The sequence below is a fragment of the Oncorhynchus kisutch genome, linkage group LG16 (genome assembly GCF_002021735.2).
Source record: "Oncorhynchus kisutch isolate 150728-3 linkage group LG16, Okis_V2, whole genome shotgun sequence".
In the NCBI taxonomy this organism is placed as follows: domain Eukaryota; kingdom Metazoa; phylum Chordata; class Actinopteri; order Salmoniformes; family Salmonidae; genus Oncorhynchus; species Oncorhynchus kisutch.
In genome coordinates, this window is record NC_034189.2 from 36,815,691 (window position 1) to 36,836,736 (window position 21,046).

General features: G+C 46.2%; 1 protein-coding gene across 2 annotated transcripts in view; it reads left to right on the plus strand.

Annotated features, from left to right (window-relative positions):
• Positions 1-21,046, plus strand: part of LOC109906663 (neuropilin-2) — a 63,401-nt gene that overhangs the window by 13,381 nt on the left and 28,974 nt on the right. For both annotated transcript variants that reach the window (XM_031792299.1, XM_031792300.1), the window contains exons 3-7: positions 2,833-3,014; positions 9,062-9,292; positions 10,997-11,152; positions 11,599-11,768; positions 12,369-12,524. In XM_031792299.1, the coding sequence (XP_031648159.1) occupies positions 2,833-3,014; positions 9,062-9,292; positions 10,997-11,152; positions 11,599-11,768; positions 12,369-12,524 (895 nt within the window). The remainder of the gene's footprint in view (positions 1-2,832; positions 3,015-9,061; positions 9,293-10,996; positions 11,153-11,598; positions 11,769-12,368; positions 12,525-21,046) is intronic.

A 21,046-nucleotide genomic window follows, 5' to 3' on the forward strand; every position in this document is an offset into this window, starting at 1 on the left:
TATGTTTGGCCTGATATGGTTCTCAATCAGAGGCAGGTGTTAGTCATTGTCTCTGATTGGGAACCATATTTAGGTAGCCTGTTTTGTGTTGGGTTTTGTGGGTGATTGTCCTTAGTGTCCTTGTTCCTGTCTATGCGTTAGTTTTTCACTAGTATAGGCTGTTTCGGTTTTCGTTACGTTCTTTGTTTTTTGTAGTGTTTAATATTGATTTGTGATTTTTCGTTTTGTTCATTAAACATGGATCGCAATCTACACGCTGCATTTTGGTCCGAATCTCCTTCACACCTAGAAAACCGTTACACTGGGGCAAAGGTTTAGGCGAAATGGTTCTCACCCTAGTTATACCATGGTGTTTTCTGAGTGGTTGTCTGTGTCTCCCTCTCCCAGACACACACACATGCAAGCGGACACACAGGCAAGCACGCACACCCGCGCATACACACACACACACTCCCAGGCGAGGCTGTCTGTCTGAGGGGATTGTCCCTGGCCTGGCGCCTGTAGGGAATGCACAGAGGTGGACGGAAGTCCCAGACAAACAAGGAAGGTGTGGAAGGTAATTAGCAGGATCTGTTAGCAGTTGAGAGGATGAGAGGAAGGATGAGGGGAAAGGAGTAGAGGAGAGAAGGCATGCCTGGACTGGTGCTGAACAACAGCCCCGAAGGACTTCCTTAAGTTTCCACCTCTCACCCCTTATGGGTTTCTGGCCTCTATGGAGGGCTGGTGGAAACCATCATGGGTCCCAACAAGCAGGACTCCATAACCCATAAAGACCCCAGTCACATAGTGAGGGAGAAGGGGGGACGGAAGGAGTCAGAAAAATGCAAGGTGAACTCTAATGGACTTGAGTGGGACGAGGGTCTGTCTGTCTGTCTGCCTGCCTATCTGCCTGCCTGTCTGTCTGTCTGCGTGTGTGCGCACATGTGGATGTGTGTGTGTGTGTGTGTGTGAGAGACTCCGTTCTGCCACTCGGCCAGCCTTCATACATGTATTCATCAGGGCCTGGGGAGACGGAGAGCTCAGGTCAATAATCACATCTGAGAAACACTCAGTCATCGCTTCTAATCCACGACAGGCGAGAGAGCCCACTCCCGAATCAATTAAAACCTAATTAGGCTCTCAGTTCCTTCTCAGGCCTTTTATCTTTTACGTACACACTGTAGTGTGTGTGTGTGTGTGTGTATTTGTCTTAAGCATGTGTCAGTTACAGCCAAAAAACACACATACTTTGTACACACACACACACTCATGGATTTCTAGTTTTCTAAGCTTAACCAAGGGAGCTCTGGAGTAATCCTCTTTTAATAGCCACCGTGATGTAGCATTCGATAGGAATGTGTGTGAATTGGATCAAGGCCCTCACATTAGTGTAGTTTGATCCTGGGCCTGTGCAGGTTTTTGTTCTAGCCCAGCACAAACACACTTCACTCAACTCATCAACAAAATCATCAAGCCCTTGTTGAGTGTTAGTGCTTGGCTGTAACAAATATGTGCACACCCTGTGAGGCTCCCAGAACAAGCATTAACGGTCACTGATCTCCAGAGGCTATGTCAATCTAAACATTCCTGCTCTCAATGACAGTGTATGAGGCTGTATTATTTGTGTGTGTGTGTGTGTGTGCATGCGTGCTTTTGTGTTTGTGTGTGTGTGTGTGTGTGCATGCGTGCTTTTGTGTTTGTGTGTATGTGTATGTGTGTGTATGTGTGTGTGTATGTGTATGTGTGTGTGTATGTGTGTGTGTGTGTGCTTGCACACGTGGGTCCAACACAGAACAGTGATCCAGTGCTGTGCTGAAGGCTGCTGAAGGCCTTTCATTCTAATTAGATGTTGCGACTGTTTCAACGGCTCTTGTTTGACGGCCCCGTCACATATCCAGGGGAGGGGGGGGGGGGGGGGGGGGGGGGGGGGGAAGTCCACTGTGGAAAAGCTGAAATTCACTATTTTCATTCATCTGCTTGCTCTGCACTCATATTTAGCCTCGCGTTGAAGTGTTTGCCCTTTTTCCTTACAGGACAACCAGGGCTACAAGTTGATAAACAATTTGACATGAACAGTTGTATTCATCATTTTTGATTGACTAATGTCAATAGAGATATAAGGTCTGCCAAGCAAAAACCTGATCAAAAAAACAAATCTGGGGGAAAAAAGTACAGAAATTGTTTTCTCACTGGGGAAATGAATATCCAACTAGTCAGTGACAACTGTGTGGAGTTTGTGACCGCAACTATGAGCTTATTACAGTATTATAGACACTTTGTCCTGGGATTTCTTATGATCTTCTATGTAGAAGAACACACAGGCACCCGCACGCACAGTATCTCATTCTCAGGTATGCCCCGTTCCTAGCTTCTTAAGTGTCAGTGACTCGTTTCTGTTGAGTTGGCTGATTTTGGAGCGGCAGGTGGGATTTTTCCAAGTTTCCCCTTCTCTCCTGTCTCTGAAATGACAGTTAAGAATTTGGGTTAGTTCAGGGAGGTCAATAGGTCTTAGGTCAAAGGTCATATGGAATAGAGTTCAATCACATTGAGCCCCAAAGCCGGTTCTTCTCTATTCTTCTCTTTGTCCTTGGTTTTAAGCTTGATTCATCCATTCAAGCATTCTACTGAAATCAATACATCCTTCTCGAAGCACCTTAAAATATACATGATTAAATAAATCCATAGGTAAGATGTCCATATTAGGACAGTCTTAGCTTTGATTAAACCGCTCTTCCTGAGACTAAGGCAACTCCGGCTGAGATTGAAACAATTCCCGAGGCTGTCCTAATATGGATGCCGCACATAAAAACATTTCAAGGATTTTTCAGGAAATTCTCTATGTCTCATTCTCAGGTATGATTTCATTGAGATCCGTGATGGTGGTTCGGACTCGGCTGAGCTGCTGGGTAAACACTGCAGTAACATCGCCCCCCCAGCCATCATCTCTTCTGGTACCGCCCTGCACATCAAGTTTGTCTCAGACTACGCCCACCAGGGGGCTGGCTTCTCACTGCGCTACGAGATCTTCAAGACAGGTGAGCCAATACTCAAATGATGTCTGGCACCTCGTTATTGATGCGTTTTTTGTGATTTTTATTTGTGTATGGGGGGGGGTACATGATCTTTAAGACAGGTGAGTGAATTCTTTCATTCTACCTGATGAGCTCTTATTGGGGTGTTTTGATTGGTTGTTGGTCGTTGGAGGGGGGGGGGGGGTGATGTTATTGGTTGTGTGATTGGGACATTGATATTTGACTGGTTGCTGATAGGTTGGGATGGAGACATATGTAGAGAGGTTTTGCCCAATCTTAGATGGATGCCAAGTTGTTGCCTGCGAACATTATATTTATTCAATAAAAATGTGTATTTAGAAACCTGTGGATTACTATTGGTCAATATTGCCCATGAGGCGCTAACATGGCTTTCATCAAACCATGTAATGTGATCTAAGATCATCATAATACATTTTTGGGTTGAAACCACAATGGCCAAACTCTCCAATGGGTGGCCATTCCCCTAACTAGCCTTGTGGAACGGTTGGATGGTTGACTGAGTTCTTGCTATGGATGCCTTGGGCAGAAGGACCTATGATGACCTTCACCTTCATGTGGCGGAGTCTACCTCACACACGCACACCCATACACACACTCACTCACCTCGCAAACTCACACACACCCCGACCAATGAACTTCAAAAGAGGCAGGGAGGAAAATAAACATGGTTTTACAGGAAAGAGGGAAAAAAAAAGCCCTAACTCTTTTCATCCTGTCTGAAAAGCATCTCAGGAATGCCTCTTTTAACTGGCCTGGGATCTGCTTCATCTAGGGGGGGGGGGGTGATGGAGAGAGGTTCCAGGCTGTATAGGGAGATGATGAGGAGGGAGGGGTGAGGAGGAGGGGGCAGAATGGGCGAGGGTGATTGAGAGGGGCTACAGGCGCTGGGGAGATGATTACTGGGAGAGGGAGGGGGAGAGGGTGAGGATGGGTTGGGATTTGAGTTTAACGATGGTGCTGGTGGTGGTAGTGCATAAAAGGAAGTGTACTTGACATACAGTACACTTGCGGTAGTGTGCTGGTTCACTGTACTGAGCTATACTGATACACTCTGTCCTGAGCTGTGCTGATACACTCTGTACTGAGCTATACTGATACACTCTGTACTGAGCTGTGCTTTGCTTGTAAGATCCCATTGACATTGATTTGTTTGGGTGGGATTCAGGTAGTAGTGCCTCCTCTGTTTCAAAACGTTTTTAAACCTGATTTGAAAAACAACTGTTTTGAACGTGGCCCAGTTTTGTCATTTAGCTCTGTTACCAAGGCCACCAGCACAATGATATGATGATGTGATAGGGCTAATATTATACACACATACACACACTCACTCTGTAACAGAATAGATGGGTATGCTGTTGCCATGGTTTTAACAAGAGCCTGCTATGCATTTGGGGTGCAAAAACAATGGTATGCGTGTGTAGGGGCATATTTATGTAGGTGTGATATGTGTTCGTGGGTGGTTACAGTGTGCTTGGGCGTTAGACGATTCTGTTTGTGCCTATGTAGGCGTATAGATGTGTTTCTGTGCGAGAGAGATCGACACGCAGAGCATCTGTTTTGGAGTGCAGTCTTCTCTCCCTTTGCATCCTACACCCATCATGGTTGTTTATTTTAACAAGTCAGGATCGGGCCAAATAGTTCCGCAAACCCCAGTAGTTTACGAGTTCTGGGAGAAGATTAGAGACTGCCAGGCACAACCCCGCAGTGGGAGACCTGTTGTTTATTTACAATGATGTTTGTGCATGAGGGATGTGTGTTCTCGTCTTCTTTGTGTGCACTTGCAGTGTGTGTGCGCGCATGTGTGTGTACATGCTCTAGTCCGTATGTGTTTTGAAGGAGGGCGTCACTAGTGGAGATATGATCTTAGGTCAATACACAGCTTGGAGGTGTGTCTGTCCGGCTGGCGGTTGTCCTCAGCCAGAGCCTGACCCTTCAGTCCTACTTTCGCTGCTGATCAGGGTCGTGTTCATTAGGGCACACAATGGAAAACGTTTCAAAATAGTTTGCAACTGAAACTAAAATCAGTGTTTCTTATTGGGAAAGTCCAAGTAATAGTCCCTTCCGGTTTCAGTCTGTTTTCTTCCGTTTGGTGCCAAATGAACACGACCCTGCAGTACATCTCTTCTCTTCTCCTAGACTGCCATTAGCACCCAGGGTTAATGATGAGGAGTATGTTGTAGCTAAGTAAGCAGAGTGTGTGTGTGTGTGTGTGTGTGTGTGTGTGTGTGTGTGTGTGTGTGTGTGTGTGTGTGTGTGTGTGTGTGTGTGTGTGTGTGTGTGTGTGCGCAGACATGCATATGTGTTTGTGTATACTGTGCCCACTTTCCTATGTTCAGTGCCGATAATGGATACAGGGATAATAAACAGCAATAAGATATTTGACTTCTCACCCTTAACTGTATTCCCAAATCCCTTTTTCCCTGAGCCCCCATCCCATCCCCCTGAGGGAACGTGTGCCCCAAAACAACAACCCAAACCCACCCCACCCCCATCCCACACGCACGCACCATAACCCCACAGTAGTGAATGTGCACCCACTGCCCTCCCTCCCCCCGTTATGGTTGTGCCCTACTTTCCTCACACACACTGGCGTACTAACCCCTCTTACCAAACCAGCCCCCCACTCCGCCCCCTGTCACGTGACTCTGTTACTGTGACGCTGTTACCTCGGCTAGTATGGGAAGACTTCCCGCCAAACGACCTCCTCCGGCATCTAGCACTAGCAGAACCAATGGTGATTCATTTTTCTGTGGTTCCCCTTGGGGTCATGGTCGTTCCCCCCTAACCCGGTCTGTCAGGTCACCTTCGGAATGTAGTGGAATGTAGCCCAGATTGACCAGGGTGACTGACCTGGCTGTGACCCCTTCCTAACCAATGGTCGTGAGAGCACACATACATGCACGCGTAAATAGACTGCGGTGTCTTAACTTGCCAAGCTGTGGTACGCTCACAATGTTGTTTTGCTTTTCTTGCCCCCCCCCCCCCCCCCCACACACACACGCCTCAATTGTATTTCCGTGAAACCCTTGAGTTGACTCCAGCGAGAGTAGGCTGTGAGACAGAGAGAGAGAAAGATGGAGAGCGAGAGGAAGAGAGTGTTAAAGAGGTTGTAATGTGCAACAGACGGGCGCAAATGTGGAGGTGAACTCTCACAGCATGAGGTGCATGAGGAGAGGGTGAGGAAGACGAAAAAAGGAGGAGGGGGAAGAGGGCGAAGGAACAGACTGCGCATCCCTCCTAGGGATTGGGGGGGTGAAGGAATGGAGCGTGGGAGGGAGGGGGGATTCCCTGACACAACATGGGCAGAGACTACTCCGTCAGGCACTCGAGCGTAAAGCGCTGACGCGTTTCTACCCAGCAACTCACCCACTCCCCCCTCCTCAACCCCCCCCTGCCGGCAGACAGCTCTTGCCAAATGGCTGCTCGTGGTGAAATGTGCAAGCCAGGCGAGTGGCTGCTGTGCCAGACGTGTGTGTGTGTGTGTGTGGGGGTGTGGGGGGGGGGGGGGGGGGGGGTCTTGTTTTTGGAATGTTCATATACTTGAACTAATAAGGACTAACAAAAGGGAGAGTACTCATGCATACACACCATCTCTCACACACACGCCACACACATATCTGGCATGTGACGATGTGAGCGTGCGAGACGGGTGGTAACACACACTGGGCTAGTATAGACATGCAATGGTGTGATTGAAGCCCTCTTTCTTCTGCCTGGGTAACAGTCTAGTGCACCCTGACCCAGTATTGAGGATAACAGGGCCAGTGGGCCAGTGTGTCTCACACAACATGCTGAGGCTTACCACACACACACACACACACACACACACACACACTGAGGCACACTTTCATTCACAAACACATACCCTGTCTATCATAAACCACAAACCTATGTAGAATGCAGTATGCATTTTCATTCAATCACACACACTGGCACACTTTCATAGTGTCACGCATGTTCTTCTACACAAACACACACACAGCATTAACTATTCAGTGAGGGGCAGTAAATGAGCAGTAGTAGCCTCCTGGGTGGCGCAGTGGTCTAGACTCTGTCGCAGCCGGCCGCAACCGGGAGGCCCAATTGTCTGGCTTAGGGAGGGTTTGGCCGGCAGGGATGTCCTTGTCTCATCGCGCACTCGCGACTCCTGTGGCGGACCGGGCACAGTGCACACTGACCAGGTCGCCAGGTGTACGGTGTTTCCTCTGACACATTGGTGCGGCTGGCTTCTGGGTTGGATGTGCATTGTGTCAAGAAGCAGTGCGGCTTGGGTTGTGTTTCGGAGGGCGCATGGCTCTCGACCTTCGCCTATCCCGAGTCCGTACGGGAGTTGCAGCGATGAGACAAGACTGTAACTACCCATTGGATACCATGAAATTGTGTAAAAAAACATCTTTTTTTTTTAAATGAGCTTTCTCCTGGACTTGTCTGTTGTTTGTGAGTGTGTGTTTCCTCTCTTCCTGCGGTGAAAGGCAGCAGTCCCCATCTCCATGAGGTATATAAAAGTGTGTTGGCATAGTGACAGGTTAAGGCAGGCATCACACTGGCCTTGTCTCTACTCGTTAAACGAGAGGGTCTGACTGACCAATGGAGGCACAGGAGACACACACACGCACACATACATGTACACATGCACGGATGGACAACACACATGCGCAAGCACGCACGCACACACACACACACACACACACACACACACACACACACACACACACACACACACACACACACACACACACACACACACACACACACACACACACACACACACACACACACACACACACACACACACACACACACAAACACACAAAGGCCTTTGGAGACACATAGTGAGAACATTCAAACACTACACGTGGTGATGGTTGTTGTGATGTGGTTGAAGTACGGTCACACAAGGTCAAATCCGACCTGGGGGGGGGCTTTGCTTTAGGAGTCACCAAAATGTGTAGAGTCTGTTTGCTGTTGCTTATCCCATTGTATTCCTTTCCCTGCCTCTTGCTCCTTGCTGCTCTTTCTGTGTGCCCTGCCCCTCACAGAATCATTGCTATGTGCTGCTGGTAGAGCTTGTCTGTGTATTCACAGCTTGCGTGTTGTAAGTATGCGTATACGTGTGTGACCCAGCAATGTTTTGAATAACAAGAGAGAGAGACAGAGCGAGAGGGTGAGAGGTGGGAATACAGAGAGTTTGGGGATTGTAAGGCGCAGGTATATATGATCCGTGCTTCGAATAAATGAGAAAGCGAGAGAGACATGCACATCACAAATCATTAATGAGCACGTCCATAAACACTCAGTAACTCAGGGGGAAGTTTATATGGGAGGCACATCTGTCGGAGAGCTCAAGGTGAGCCGCCCAGGGCGTATAAATCTGCATAGCTAATGAGCTGCCGACACGCCGGGCCGCTTAGCGAGCTTTACTCTCGTTTGTTTTGGCATGTGTTTTTCTTTACTCTTCTTTTTTTTAAGCAAGGGAGTAAATGCAGAGCTTCCTGGGCTGTGGGTTGTGGTGACTGTTATGAGGTTTATGATGAGGTGTGTGTGTGTGTCAAATGGGGGTGCTTATATTTGTCCTGTTTCGCTGCATGTACAAGAAGAGTAACCTGTACGAGTGTGAAGTGTGAAATGGAAATGTTTATTTTGTATTTTTTATATCCCAACTGAGACACCCTCGGAGAGTGGAGTCATAGCCAGGGATCTGCCATTATTGACGGCGACCCTGAAGCAATTAGGGTTAAGTACCTTGTTCAAGGGCACATTGACAGATTTTTCACCTAGTCAGCTCGGAACCAGCAACCTTTTCGGTTACTTGCCCAACACTCTTAACCACTAGGGTGCCTGCCACTCTGTGTGTGTGAGAGAGTGCGTGCATGCGTGTGTATGTGAATGTGTGTTACACAATGAACTGCAACTGGATTCTATTATCGCTGTCTTGCAGTGACAAATGTATTTTCTTAAATAAAAAAACTACTAGTAAAAAATATGATTGCTTTTCTATGGTAAATTGCTCATGTCTGTGTTCTTCATAGGATCGGAATTCTGTTTCCGGAATTTCACCAGTCCTTCCGGAGTGATCGAGTCCCCCGGCTTCCCTGACAAGTACCCCCACAACCTGGAATGTTCTTACATCATCATAACTCCGCCCCACATGGACGTGACCCTGACCTTCTTGACCTTTGACCTGGAGAACGATCCCCTGCTGTCAGGAGAGGGAGACTGCAAGTACGACTGGCTGGACGTGTGGGACGGGCTGCCCCAGGGTGAGTGCTTACCAGACACATACACGCACGCATGTTTACACACGCATTCACATATACACTTTCATACACACACACATACACACTATATCAGGTACCTGCATGTATTTGAACACAAACACACACATACACACACACGTCATCTACAATACCTCAATGAAGCTTTTCCTGCAACCTTTGTCTCAATAACAATCCCGGAACTAGCCCATTCCTGCATTAGCCATTCTACACCTCCCAGGACTTTCCCATGACCTGTTTCCCATTCATCCCCTTCATCACGCCTACTTTGCCCCACTTCCCCCTCGCTTCAATCTGCCCTTATCACACAGCACGTTCTTTCTGTTTGGGAATAGGGAGCATGGTGAAGTTGCCCCTAGATGCTGTTCTTGGGTCAGTTTAGCATTTTTCTCACAAGTAGTTAAGGATTGGGGGTTAGGATTGGTGGAGGGGAAGCTAATCCTAGATCTGTACCTAGGGGAAACTTCACACTGAAGCGAGAGTGAGAGTGCAGTGCACGAGGGGTATCGGTTGCCGTGGCGGTGAGGCGCCTGTGGGCGGAGTTACATAATGCACCATAGCTACATGCTAGTGGTATCAGGAGAGATCAGGGAAGGAAGGGAAGGGGAACACTAGTGGGAGAAAGCTCTGGAGAGCGGTCATCAAAGAGCTTCGTATCTACCGCTGGGGCTGGGAGAAAGATGATGTTCGGTTAGTAGAGAGGAGAATTTTGACTCTCACTTGCTCAAATATTTTAAACTTGAAATGTCGGCCCCAATACAACAGCTTCAATACCTCCTCGCTTAGGGCCACACTACTCCCCTTTTCAATGTGGTTTAAGTGGTTGAGTCAATCACACAAGCTTAATAGAGATTCGTCTTGGGAGCAGTGTACTTTTGTATTACCTGACCCATGTGGGAATTACATTACATTTACAGACTAAAACTATACATAATAAAAACTAAAGTATTGGGCTCAGAGAAGAGAGACAATATTCATTGAAATGCATTGAAATTCCAATTTAAGAATAGTTTTTTTTGAGCAAGGGATTTTTCGTTACTTGAATGAAGAACGTCAAATGACTTCCTTGATTGACTGAATTGAAATGGAATTGAGCCCAACCCCATCAAGCACATTAGTCGAAACACTGAAGAGTCTTTAGATCTGAAGGAAAGGAATGGAAAACTGATTTGGGGAATTTTTAGGAACATTGTGTGTGTGTCTGTAATCCTGGGGAGCTGGGTGGGATTGGGTGAGTTTGAGAAGATTGGGTGACAGCAGTGTATAATCTAAAGTCTGCCCCCACAGGGGGTCTTAATCCCAGCCTAAACCACACGAGAGGGAGAGTCTCATGCTGAGACACAGACCTTCAGCGTTTTCATTAGTTGCTTACTCCAGTTTAAGCCTATTTCTGGACTTAAAAGCACTTTCAATGGAGATGCTCACATTCCCTAAAATACACTGATGCTAATAAAACATGTTAAATCCTGAAATAAATTTATAAAAATAGGAAACACATCCGAGTTTGCTGTTTTTGCAGGTGTGTAGGAATCCTTTGATGATATCGAAAGGTTTTTATTTTATTTGATGAAATAGATACATTAAAAGGTCTAACAGGTATTTTCTTCAGTTTTTGTCAAACACTGAAAACATACGGTATATGTTGCATGAAGATCCCTCCTAACTATTTGTGTCTGTCTGGGTTTCTAGTGGGCCCTCTGATTGGTCGTTACTGTGGTACTAAGATTCCTCCTGAGATCCAGTCGTCGTCTGGTCTACTGTCTCTGTCCTTCCACACGGACATGGCTGTGGCCAAAGACGGCTTCTCAGCCCGCTACAACATGACGCACAAAGAAGTCAGTGACAGTAAGTAGCCCAACCCCTCTGACTCTGTCCGTCCGTCTGTCTCTCGTTTTCTCATTCTCCTGTTCTCGCATTCTATATCCCTTTCTTTTCTCTCTCTCTCTCTCTCTCTCTCTCTCTCTCTCTCTCTCTCTCTCTCTCTCTCTCTCTCTCTCTCTCTCTCTCTCTCTCTCTCCTTCCATCTCCCTCTCACTCTACCATTCTATATGTGTCCTATAGTCTGCATAGTCACGTTCTATCTCTACCTCTCTTGATCTCCCTTTCACTCCCTCTTCTCTCTCTTTCTTTCCCTCTCCCCAACCTCTCTCTCTCTCCCCCCTCTGGTCTCTCCCCCCTCTAACTCTGGTCCCCCTCTTTCCCCCAAACTCCCTGTCTCCTAACCACACCCTCCCTCACCTGGCCCTTTTCTCTCAATTCCCCTCTAACACCCCCTCCCTCTCTCTCCACAGCGTTCCACTGCAGTACAGCGTTTGGTCTGGAGTCAGGAAAGATTTCAGATGACCAGATCTCAGCCTCGTCCTCCTTCTACGACGGCCGCTGGTCCCCTCGCCAGGCCAGGCTCAACAACATCGACAACGCCTGGACTCCCAGCGAGGACAGCCCCAAGGAGTACATCCAGGTCAGACAGTCAAAAAGAGACATAGCGAGAGAGAAAGAGAGGGAGAGAGGGAGACAGAGATACACACACACACCACACACACAAACAATCAAACACTGTTTTGATAATATTCAGTGTGCGGAGCGGATGCAGGATGCTATCTGTCACTTGATAGATTATTTTGCTACTCAGGAATGCGCTGTTAGCAGTGGAAGAGTGTGCCATTGATTTTTACCTCCTCTCCCTTATGCCGCTCTTCCTCCCCAACAGCAGCCTCATAGGGCCTGGCAGCACTCCCCACTGTCTTTGTGACAGATGGACATAGCTCTTAACCTGACAGTGATGTCTAGACCTATCTATGGGGGTATATGACTTAAAGGAGTGCAGGATCTGCATAGTTCCTTCATATCTCTATGTACCAATAACCTTACCTACTACGTCTCTCGTTCTCTCTCTGTGCCTGGGAAAATGGAGGAAGGTAGAATAGAATAAAGTTGAATCAAATAAATAGATACTTTATTGTCATCTATTTGTAATAAATAGAAATGTATCTTCCGCTTCTTCTGAAATGTATCTCTCTCTCTCTCTCTCTCTCCCCCTCCCTCCCTCCCTCCCTCCCAGGTGGACCTCCACTTCCTTAAGGTGCTGACAGGCATCGCCACCCAGGGAGCAGTCTCCAAGGAGACGCAGAAGTCCTACTACGTGTCCACCTTCAAGCTGGAGGTCAGCACCAATGGAGAGGACTGGATGACCTATCGCTACGGCAAGAATCACAAGGTAATCTAAAACCCCAATGTAGCACCTGGAACCTAGAACCCAAATGTGAAACCTAGAGCTCCAATGTGGAACCCAGTTCTCAAAGTCAAAGTTGGTTGTATATCCGTTTTTTCAACTACAGCCTAGCTGGCAAAACCGGTTGAAACAACGTCGTAAGGAATGTGAAATTGGTCGAAACAACGTCGTAAGGAATGTGAAATTGGTTGAAACAACGTCGTAAGGAATGTGAAATTGGTTGAAACAACGTCGTAAGGAATGTGAAATTGGTTGAAACAACATCGTAAGGAATGTGAAATTGGTTATAATGACGTCGTATGGAATGTGAAATTGGTTGAAACAACGTCGTTAAGGAATGTGAAATTGGTTGAAACAACGTCGTAAGGAATGTGAAATTGGTTGTAATGACGTCGTAAGGAATGTGAAATTGGTTGTAATGACGTCGTAAGGAATGTGAAATTGGTTGTAATGACGTCGTAAGGAATGTGAAATTGGTTGAAACAACGTCGTAAGGAATGTGAAATTGGTTGTAATGACGTCGTAAGGAATGTGAAATTGGTTGTGATGACGTCATTTCTAACAGTTTTGCCCTCTGGGAGACTAGCTGGTTCCATTTGCTTTGGATAAGCATGTCCTATCCAGACATTTAAATTGCTCAAATGTAAATGTAATGTAATTCCCACATGGGTCAGGTAATACAAAAGTACACTGCTCCCAAGACGAATCTCTATTAAGCTTGTGTGATTGACTCAACCAATTAAACCACATTGAAAAGGGGAGTAGTGTGGCCCTAAGCGAGGAGGTATTGAAGCTGTTGTATTGGGGCTGTTTTATTCAAATATACAGACTAATACTAGATTAAAATGTTCTTAATTTGTCTGAAATATATCCCAGTTATCAAGGCCAGGAGAGCTGCTCTGTTGGTGCTCTTCCGATGATAGTGTGGGAATGACTGGGAATTATTTTGAGATTCCTGTTGGGAATGTGTGTTGACATGAGTCATGTCTCTATCCCATGAAGTGTCTTCCTGATAGATTGAGAAAGGAGGGAAGGAGGGAGAGATGGAAAGAAGGAGGGAGGAACCTGCCAAACATGAACAATAGAGTCCTCTGTGTGCCCTTATCTATCTCTGCAATTCATCATCCTTTTACACACACACAAACACACACCAGTGGTTGTAAACACAGCTGGAGTGTGGAAGAGGTGTGTGTGTCCGTGCGTGCTTGAGTTTGTTTATGTTTGTCAATGGGATAAGGTACGAATATAGTACTCATACTCAATGTAAATGTGAACTTTGACCCAGATATGTAAACTCAGCAAAAAAAGAAACGTCCTCACTGTCAACTGCGTTTATTTTCAGCAAACTTAACGTGTAAATATTTGTATGAACATAAGATTCAACAACTGAGACATAAACTGAGTGAGTTCCACAGACATGTGACTAACAGAAATGGAATGATGTGTCCCTGAACAAAGTGGGTGTCAAAATCAAAAGTAACAGTCAGTATCTGGTGCGGCCACCAGCTGCATTAAGTACTGCAGTGCATCTCCTCCTCATGAACTGCACCAGATGTGCCAGTTTTTGCTGTTAGATGTTACCCCACTCTTCCACCAAGGCACCTGCAAGTTCCCAGACATTTCTGGTGGGGAATGGCCCTAGCCCTCACCCTCCGATCCAACAGGTCCCAGACGTACTCAATGGGATTGAGATCTGGGCTCTTCGCTGGCCATGGCAGAACACTGATATTCCTGTCTTGCAGGAAATCACGCACAGAACGAGCAGTATGGCTGGAGGCATTGTCATACTGGAGGGTCATGTCAGGATGAGCCTGCAGAAAGGGTGCCACATGAGGGAGGAGGATGTCTTCCCTGTATCGCACATTGCCTGCAATGACAACAAGCTCAGTCTGATGATGCTGTGACACACCGCCCCAGACCATGACGGACCCTCCACCTCCAAATCGATCTCCAGAGTACAGGCCTCTGTGTAACGCTCATTCCTTTGACGATGAACGCGAATCCGACCATCACCCCTGGTGAGACAAAACCGCGACTCATCAGTGAAGAGCACTTTTTGCCAGTCCTGTCTGGTCTAGCGACGGTGGGTTTGTGCCCATAGGCGACATTGTTGCCGGTGATGTCTGATGAGGACCTGCCTTACAACAGGCCTACAAGCCCTCAGTCCAGCCTCTCTCAGCCTATTGCGGACAGTCTGAGCACTGATGGAGGGATTGTGTGTTCCTGGTGTAACTCTGGCAGTTGTTGTTGCCATTCTGTACCTGTCCCGCAGGTGTGATGTTCGGATGTACCGATCCTGTGCAGATGTTGTTACATGTGGTCTGCCACTGCGAGGACGATCAGCTGTCCGTCCTGTCTCCCTGTAGCGCTGTCTTAGGTGTCTCGCAGTACGGACATTGCAATTTCTTGCCCTGGCCACATCTGCAGTCCTCATGCCTCCTTGCAGCATGCCTAAGGCACGTTCACGCAGATGTGCAGGGACTCTGTGCATCTTTCTTTTGGTGTTTTTCAGAGTCCGTAGAAAGGCCTCTTTAGTGTCCTAGGTTTTCAGAACTGTGACCTTAATTGCCTACCATCTGTAAGCTGTTAGTGTCTTAACGACTTTTCCACAGGTTCCTGTTAATTAATTGTTTATGGTTCATTGAACAAGCATGGGAAACAGTGTTTAAACCCTTTACAATGAAGATGTGTGAAGTTATTTGGATTTTTACGAATGATCTTTGAATGACAAGGTCCTGAAAAAGGGACGTTTCTTTTTTCCCTGAGTTTATGTTAAAGCCACTGTGGACAACAGCAGCCTCATAGAGGGGGAGAGTCATCAGCTTTTTTATCCCAACCTCCTTTCTCCCTTTGGGGCGCCTCTTTGTCTGTTTCAGCTTTGGGTGACAGTGGGGGGCATACAATGTCTGTGAGGCGATTATTTGAGCAAATGGATTTAGAATTAAATAAAAAACACCCAACAGCTGGACCCCCCCCCCCCCCCCCCCCACACACACACACACACACACCACCACTGACCTCAGAGCGTGGTGTCTGGGACTGGAGATGAGTTTTGACCAGGGGTTATCTGGAGCCGTGCAAGATAGAACGTCCTCTGTCCATATGTATGTTCCGTGACAGTTAATCCAACAATGGTGGCGTCTGACAGGCACACAGAGTCCGAGTTAGCCTGGCCCTAAGCCCTTAGAGATCCTTTAAGTGTTTAAACCAGGGAACACGATGGGGGGCATGGCAATGAAAGGAGATTTGCCCTTCTGATTGTCATTTAACAGTTAGTTTCTAGCTAAACTAATGGGCTGGTAATGGGAGTGTGTGTGTGTGTGTGTGTGTGTGTGTGTGTGTGTGTGTGTGTGTGTGTGTGTGTGTGTGTGTGTGTGTGTGTGTGTGTGTGTGTGTGTGTGTGTGTGTGTGTGTGTGTGTGTGTGTGTGTGTGTGTGTGTGTGTGTGTGTGTGTGCGCATGTCACACTGGTGATATGTAGTCAGGTATAAGTCAACTACAGTATGAGTAAAGGGATTGGGACTTCCTGTCCGTCTGCTGAGCGTGTGTGTGTGTTTGCAGGATGTGTTTGTCTATGAATCTGTGCATGTCTGCGTGTGTATTTATTTATGCACAGAAGTGTGAGGATGTGTGCCTATACAGCTCTGTAAAAAATGAAGAGACCACTGCAAAATGATCACTTCCTTTATATTTACTATATACGGGTATGTGTTTGGGTAAAATTGACATTTTTATTTTATTCTATAAACTACTGACAACATTTCTCCCAAATTCCCCCAAACAATATTGTCATTTAGAGCATTTATTTGCAGAAAATGGCAACTGGTCAAAATAACAAAGAAGATGCAGTGTTGTCAGATCTCAAATAATGCAAATAAAATAAGTTCATATTCATTTTTAAACAACACAATACTAATGTTTTAACTTAGGAAAAGTTCAGAAATCAATATTTGGTGGAATAACCCTGATTTTCAATCACAGCTTTCATGCGTCTTGGCATGCTCTCCGCCAGTCTTTCACGTTGATATTGGGTGTCTCCACTCCTGGCGCAAAAATTCAAGCGGCTCGGCTTTGTTTGATGGCTTGTGACCATCCATCTTCCTCTTTATCACATTCCAGAGGTTTTCAATGGGGTTCAGGTCTGGAAATTGGGTGGTCCTCCATCCACACCTTGATTGACCTGGCTGTGTGGCATGGAGCATTGTCCTGCTAGAAAAACCAATCCTCAGATTTGGGGAACATTGTTAGAGCAGAAAGAAGCACGTTTTCTTCCAGGACAACCTTTGTACGTGGCTTGATTCATGCATCCTTCACAAAGACACATCTGCCCAATTCCAGCCTTGATGAAGCACCCCCAGATCATGACCGAAATTTGACACTGGGTGCGAGACACTGTGGCTTGTAGGCCTCTCCAGGTCTCGCACCCAGTGTGAAATTTGGTTATTTTTGACCAGTTGTCATTTTCTGCAAATAAATTCTCTAAATGACCATAGTTTTATTTGGAATTTGGGAGAAATGTTGTCAGTAGTTTATAGAATAAAATAAAAATGTAAATTTTGCCCAAACACATACAGTTGAAGTCGGAAGTATACATACACTTAGGTTGGAGTCATTAAAACTAGTTTTTTAACCACTCCACACATTTCTTGATAACAAACTATCGTTTTGGCAAGTTGGTTTGGACATCTACTTTGTGCAAGACACAAGTAATTTTTCCAACAATTGTTTACAGACAGATTATTTCACTTATAATTCACTATATCACAATTCCAGTGGGTCAGAAGTTTACATACACTAAGTTGACTGTGCCTTTAAACAGCTTGGAAAATTCCCGAAAATGATGTCATGGCTTTAGAAGCTTCTGATAGGCTAATTGACATCATTCGAGTCAATTGGAGGTATACCTGTGGATGTATTTCCAGGCCTACCTTCAAACTCAGTGCCTCTTTGCTTGACATCATGGGAAAGACCTCAGAAAGTCTAGTTCATCCTTGGGAGCAATTTCGAAACGCCTAAAGGTACCACGTTCATCTGTACAAACAATAGTACGCAAGTATAAACACCATGGGACCACACAGTTGTCATACCGCTCAGGAAGGAGACGCGTTCTGTCTCCTAGAGATGAATGTACTTTGGTGCGAAAAGTGGAAATCAATCCCAGAACAACAGCAAAGGACCATGTGAAGATGCTGGAGGAAACAGGTACAACAGTAAAATGAGTCCTATATCGACATAACCTGAAAGGCCGCTCAGCAAGGAAGAAGCAACTGCTCCAAAACCGCCATAAAAAAGCCAGACTACTGTTTGCAACTGCACATGGGGACAAAGATGGCACTTTTTGGGAGAAATGTCTGATGAAACAAAAATAGAACTGTTTGGCCATAATGATTCATCATTATAATCATTAAATCATTATAATAATAATTATAATTATAATCATTTTGTTTTGGAGGAAAAAGGGGGAAGCTTTCAAGCCGAAGAACACCATCCCAACCATGAAGCACGGGGGTGGCAGCATCATGTTGTGGGGGTGATTTGCTGCAGGAGGGACTGGTGCACTTCACAAAATAGATGGCATCATGAGGGGGGAAAAATATGTGGATATATTAAAGCAACATCTCAAGAGATCAGACAGGAAGTTAAAGCTTGGTCTCAAATGGGTCTTCCAAATGGCCAATGACCCCAAGCACACTTCCAAAGTTGTGGCAAAATGGCTTAAGGACAACAAAGTCAAGGTATTGGAGTGGCCATCACAAAGCCCTGACCTCAATCCTATAGAAAATTAGTTGGCAGAACTGAAAAGTGTGTGCAAGCAAGGAGGTCTACAAACCTGACTCCGTTACACCAGCTCTGTCAGGAGGAATGGGACAAAATTCACCCAACTTATTGTGGGAAGTTTGTGGAAGGCTACCTGAAATGTTTTCCCCAAGTTAAACCATTTAAAGGAAATACTGCCAAATATGAATTGAGTGTATGTAAACTTCTGACCCACTTCTGACCCATTCTCTCTATTATTATTCTGACATTTCACATGCTTGAAATAAAGTGGTGATCCTAACTGACCTAAGACATGGATTTTCTTACTAGGATTACATTTCCAGGAATTGTGGAAAAACTGAGTTTAAATGGTGTATGTAAACCTCCGACTTCAACTGCACCTATAAATGGTAAAACCAGAGAAACGGATCATTTTGCAGTATGTCTTGTAATTTTTTCCCAGAGCTGTATGTGTGTGTGCGTGTGTGTGTGTGTGTGTGCGTGCGTGTGTGTCAAAGTATGTGTGGGAGCAGGGTGCCGACACATGGATACAGCAGCTGGAGGTTTCTAGTCATTGTTCCGTAGTGAGCGACAGTAGGTTGGAAACATCAGCAGTTCTCATAAAGCGGATCTGAAGAATCATGCAAGTAACACCAGGGCCTTATTCATTAGTGCACGCCGTAGCAAACAGAAAAACGAAAGTAAGCAATTCTTATTGGACAAATTCAGTTGGCTCCCTCCCCTTTTCAGCCTGTTTGCTTCAGTTTGGTTCCTAGTAAATACACCCCATGTCTATGATTTTGACTGAAATGGCATCATAACATAGAATTCCATTTGTGCCAAATTGCTATTCCTCTTCCTCTGTGAGCGTTTATTGTTGGAGCATGTGTGATTTATTAAATAGGCATCATGCTACTCACACATGCACATCGTTACTTGACACAGCTCTCTCACATACACATACACACATGCACTCATAAAGACATACACACATGCATTCACATTCGCATAAACAAAGACACATTGTGCCTGAATGGGGGAATCACATTAGCCCAAATAATAAACAGACATGGTGTGTTTCGCAGAAATGCATTGTCTTACTGTGCTAAATCTGCCACTCTGTGACCTGGGAGAAAAACAGCCCACACTGCAGTTACAGCCTGTTACTGTCAGTCACACACACTAGCTGTGTCAAACACACACACACACTCAAATGTAGAAACACACGCATTTACGCAGGCACGCACACACACACACACACACAAACATATACGCAGGCATGTCTACACACTCAAGCACATAGACACACACACACACACAGGCATGTAGACACACATACACCTAGCACACACACACTCACCCACACACTAACCCACGCACACACTTGCAGTGTGATGAGAGAGAAATGAGGGAAGTGGGGCAGAGTGGGAGACATTGACAAAAACAACTGTGTGAAGGGGTGGGAGACCATTTCAAAGGAGTACCTCAGCACTCCTCATGTACACACACACACACACACACACACACACACACACACACACACACACACACACACACACACACACACACACACACACACACGCACACACACACACTCCTCAGCCCTGCTGGCCCCCTCTTCAAGCCACTAGTGGAAAGCAGCCAGTTGGAACCAATTGTCAACATCTTCATACGGAGCGAGAAACGGAACGCGGAGGGAGGGAGGGAGGGGGATGGATAGAAAGACAGAGAGAGAATATCTTGTGCAGAGCTTGGCCACATCTCCCTGTGGTGCCATCAGCTTGAAGGGAAACACAACAGGGACAGAGAGAGAAGGCAAATGGATCATCTCGGAATGAGTTGAGTCTCTCCCTCTCTCTCTCCCTCTCTCTCTCTCCCACTCTCCCTCTCTCCCTCTCTCCCTCTCTCTCTCTCTCTTTCTCATAAGTCTCCATTTGTTATTCTTTGTTTTCTCTCCATCTTGTTTTTAGAGAAGTGTTTTCATCGGTGAGACTCAGCCCAGTCTGACACTATCTCCTTCCACTCCTCTGCACACACTCACACACACTCCTTCTCTTTCGCGGTGACCCCATTCTTCTCCGGAGGGTCATCAATAGTTAAATATCCATGGTGCCTCTGTTCCGCCTGTGTCCATCCGCTCCAGGCATTTGACCGTCACATAAATATGGGAGGGGTTCCGGGGTGTGTATATGTGTGAAGTGGTGCAGTAGGGCTAGGGTAGGTTGGGTGAAGGGGTTCGTTGGGGGGTTCGTTATAATTTCATGACCTGCCACACGAGGAGACAACATGACAATGTTAATTATTTAGCCCTCTTTGCCCTGTGTGCTGTATAGAGGCAGAGCTAGACTGGTTACCCCCCCCCCCCCCCCCCCCCTATTCCTTCCCATCGTCAGGCAGATTACAAGGTTTGCTCAGACGACTGGCTCAATGACACCCACAGTCTGCCAGAGCAACAATGGGACATCCCATACCATCACATACAATAACACACTCGTGTAATTTGCATGAACACATACGATGTACATAGAGCATACACATGCTCTAACAAAAACTCATGCACACTCATATACCCAAACAACAACTCTAACCCACACACACACACAACTTTATGGCCCTTCTCCTGTTTCCAGCAAATGTCCAGGTGTCTAATGAGCGGAATGACCTTTGACCCTGCTGATAGGGTAATTGAGGTCAGGGGTAAGGATGTAACTAGAGAGAGGAAGAGGAAACAGAGGGGACTGGGGATGTCTG